General features: G+C 43.4%; 1 protein-coding gene across 1 annotated transcript; it reads right to left on the bottom strand.

Moving 5' to 3' along the window:
* Positions 1-381: 381 nt before the first annotated feature.
* Positions 382-3,605, bottom strand: LOC125521976 (NADH--cytochrome b5 reductase 1-like). The gene is made up of 9 exons (XM_048687042.1): positions 3,328-3,605; positions 2,764-2,905; positions 2,541-2,631; positions 2,307-2,384; positions 1,991-2,071; positions 1,812-1,901; positions 1,227-1,292; positions 838-924; positions 382-725 (listed from the first exon to the last, which is right to left on the bottom strand). The coding sequence occupies exons 1-9, from the start codon at positions 3,437-3,439 to the stop codon at positions 633-635; spliced, it is 840 nt and encodes a 279-aa protein (XP_048542999.1). The 5' UTR covers positions 3,440-3,605; the 3' UTR covers positions 382-632.
* Between the last annotated feature and the right edge of the window lie 251 nt (positions 3,606-3,856).

Below are 3,856 nucleotides of genomic sequence, written 5' to 3'. Positions count from 1 at the left end.
GTGGGCTTTTTCAGGCAATTTTTTTTTTGTGCGTGGATTTTCCAGTTGTGCGGAACTGTACGACGTGGGGAGGAAGAGTTGATTGAACCGGGTTACTTGCCTCTGGTTTTCGGAGGGATTGAAAAAAAATCAATGGGAGGATGTGGGTGAGAGGATGTATCAATAGCCAGAGAAGGGGGTGGAAGGAGGTCGAACCATCACGATGTTCGATTCCCCTTTAATAGTAGAGATGTATTGCCATGGAAAATGAAGTACCTTTGTGAGTTTAAAATTTAATCCGGTGTGTTTTGTTTTGGTGCCAATAGAGAGACATGGCCAGACACTCGTCGGTCATTCGGTGGTAAGCGATGCTTTGGCCAAATGTGAATGAAATCGCAGTGGTTTTCATGTAAAAAAGCTTATTTCTGGCATGCTGATAAGCTGTTGTCTCCTATACTCGGCAAATAGCGTTACGGACGCAAGTAACACTGGACACGCATCAACGTGCAGCATCACGGTATAACTGCCGCTTCATGGACTGTGGAAGGTGTCTACACGAGCTAAATGGCATCAGAATCAGCCCATGTCAAACTGAAAAAATACTAAGAATGGTCATGCGACCCGTTATTTTGGTAAGCTTCCACCGTCGAAACCTAGAACTGGAACTGCATCTCCTTGGTGTAGCCAAGGTCATCCAGGTTTGCAGCCATGGCTTTGTTCATCGGAGGAGGCCCGCATCTCAATACCTGAAACAAGGCAAAGAGCGTCGCATCAGTGTCTTGTTCGTCGGATGAAATACATTTTGAAGGTTTCACAAAGAAATGCTGGTTTCAACGTTCACTGAAGTCTCGAGATTACCTGAATGTCGGCGGCAGGCGCTGGGCAGTGAGCTTGGATCATTTCCTTTGACACAAACCCAACACCACCATCCCAGACTTCAGGTGGCTGCACACGGAAAACAATGGCTATAGAGTAAGGTGCGTACGAGGAACGTTCCTCAGTGTGATATATTGTGTTATATGAGGATTCAGTGAGGATTGCAGTAATCATATAGTGCATGAAAGTTATCATTTGAGGATTCAGTGAGGATTGCAGTAATCATATAGTGCATGAAAGTTATCATTCGAGGATTCAGTGAGGATTGCAATACTCATATCAGTCAAGACTAGATACACATAAAGGGTCAGCCATGCAGTTTATAGCAGGTCACAGGATAAAGTATACAAAGTTCAGGACAGAATATACACCTGATTCAGGACATAGTAGATCTTGAAGCGATCAGGATAGTTTTTAGTCATATTGTCCAGTTCTTCCTGCATGGATCGAAGAAAGAAGTGAACATCAGGACTCAAAGCATAATACCATACTGGTAACATAGCAAACTCCATTCACCATGAAGGAATCGTACTGTAAGCCTAACGAGCTTCCCAAAAGCAATCACTAAGTATTAGGCCAACCTGTCATTTTCTTGTACAGGTCTAACCAGTAAAGGAATGGTATAACAGAACAAAATAAACAAAATAAAATATACTATTGGCTAGTGTTTATCACTTACTCCCTCTGACCCATATTACTTGTCGCAGCTTTAGTACAGCTTTGTAGTAAATATGGATCGGAGGGAGTAGTAAATATTTATCACTGATAAGAAACAGGGTTGTTGGCACATTGTGGAAGAAAAATCCTTATGGGAAAAGCGTGTATGAAATACAATTCACAATGGTTGATCTTATGATATGTTTCTGCTCTATGTATCGACAATAGAACAAATTTGGAATGATAATCAGATAAAGTGCCAGTGAAGAACTGCAGCAAATTTGACAAGAAAAGCATACCAGCAGAAGAATGTCGTCATATGTGACATTAGCGTAGATCAAGTGAATTTTTGTATTGTCGTTTGGGTTCTCAAGAATTGCCCTTGTGACCTAGGATAAGATAGCAAGATGCATTGCTCAGCACTAGCAGAATGTTTCAAGTATTAACTGCAATGGAAGAACTTTGGATCATTTATTACTTGGAACATTGGTGTAATGCCTGATCCTCCAGCTATCATTCCAAATGCTCTCACTTGCCCAGGCTGGTACTTGAAACGGCCCTGCATTAGAGACAAACGCATTTAACCTCTGATTTGAAATATCAACATGCATGGAATTGTGAATTTACACATTTCTGTTAGCAAAATTATGATCCATATGGTGTTGTTTATGTTTCAAGGAATTTAAAGATGCAACAAAGATAATATCCAGAAGAAAAGACCACGAAAATGGCCAAATCCAGGAGATTCGGTATGCAACGATCAAGAGCTACTTACAATAAAAAGATAGACATACCTTTGGTCCCTTCACAGACATGTAGTCACCAACTTTCATCTCACGAAAATGATGGGACATTCTTCCTTGGGGATACATCTGTATAATGAGAAAGAAAAATTGTAAAAAAAAAGGGTGAATTCTGAATTCACAACACTATACACAGATAGAGGAATAGATTGATATCGCAAATAGAGATAATGAGACAAAATAATACTAAAGCAAAATAAATGGGACATGTTTACAGCAAGTTACCTTTATAACAAGCTCAAAGTATCCAATATCAGAATCCAGTGTTGTCGGAGTATAAGGCTTGATTACTTCCTCACCAGTAGCATCCTGCCCTCTGCGGCAGTTGACATAACACAGAAAACAACAGATTAAGAATATTTGACTGACTCCATGAACCAAAAAGAATGAACATTCAACTCAACATCATAACTGTAGACCAGGGCATGAGCGCTAAAAGTGTTCAAACCTGCAGCTTATATGTTGGCCAATTGGAAGGCCCAACACAGAAGTAGGTGTCGGGAGAGCAAATTTGAACTTGGCCACATTATGACTGATCTGTCTCTTCTGCACGAGTTTAAACTCTTTGAAATTCTCAGCATCCAAGCAGCCTACAGACCATAGCACATCCATTAATATTAATATTAGACACAAACTTCAAAAGCAGTAATCTTGCTTTAAATAGAGCAAATAATTTTGTTCAGAGGGTAGCAAGTGTGAAAATGAATCACATAAAACAGTTTAAAAATCCCCTAGAATCTGCAGGTGCAGAAAAGCATGCGAACTAAATATTCTAGTCATGCTGAAACTTTGGATGAAGAGTGAACGTGAAGTCACTGTCGATTCAAATATATCAATATTATCTGTAGCAAACAACCTAAGTAAATGGCATCCGCGTCCGCGGCATCTCTTTCAGGAGATCCACTCCCCTAGCCATCAGCAAAGCATCCTCGATCCACAGAAACCCACGCACCAGACCTCGAACACGCGCGCGAAAGTGTCTATCTATCTGTACGGACTCGACCGCGCGTACCCTTGGGTTTCTTGCTGCGGAGGAGGAGGAATCCGGCGCCGGCGGCCACGGCGACGACGGCGACCGCGACGGCCACCGTGGTCTCCGTGCTCTGCCCCTGCAGGAACTCCATAATCGGGCGGCGGGTCGCTCCCCCTCGTGGATTCGCCGCGGGTGCGGGGAGATTCGCGTGGGGTCCGGGATTTATGAGACTGGAGTGGGGGAGGGAGGAGGAGAGTGGTGGTAGGTGGGGGGGTTGGAGGAGGGAGACGACGCGGTGGAGAAGACGGGGGTTTGGTTGGTCTGCCGTTTGGTTGGAAAGTTTGGTTTCTCTCGCATTGGAAACAGCGAATCTCAATGATCGGACGGTGGAGAATAATTAGGCATCTCCAATGCTTACTCTCAAATCGGTCGCGACCCGGGACCCGTTTTATCATCTAACACCGTACCTCATCGGTCCGTGGAGCGATGGGACGTTCGTTTTTCCGCAAACCAAATACAAAATAAAGAGAGATTTGGGGGTGTACAGCCCGCTGCCACGCACGCATTC

Source organism: Triticum urartu, chromosome 1 (genome assembly GCF_003073215.2).
Source record: "Triticum urartu cultivar G1812 chromosome 1, Tu2.1, whole genome shotgun sequence".
Classification (NCBI taxonomy): Eukaryota; Viridiplantae; Streptophyta; class Magnoliopsida; order Poales; family Poaceae; genus Triticum; species Triticum urartu.
The sequence above is the reverse complement of the archived record's forward strand: the minus strand, read 5'-3'. Positions and strand labels throughout refer to the sequence as shown.

What these genes read in the sequence shown, in the direction of transcription:
- LOC125521976 (XM_048687042.1), bottom strand. Translation starts at nt 3,439, where the DNA reads ATGGAGTTCCTGCAGGGGCAGAGCACGGAGACCACGGTGGCCGTCGCG. An exon ending in CCGCAGCAAGAAACCCAAGG is followed by an intron (nt 2,906 to 3,327) that starts GTACGCGCGGTC and finishes TATGGTCTGTAG; the next exon opens with GCTGCTTGGATGCTGAGAAT. An exon ending in TGTCTGTGAAGGGACCAAAG is followed by an intron (nt 2,072 to 2,306) that starts GTATGTCTATCT and finishes TCTCTAATGCAG; the next exon opens with GGCCGTTTCAAGTACCAGCC.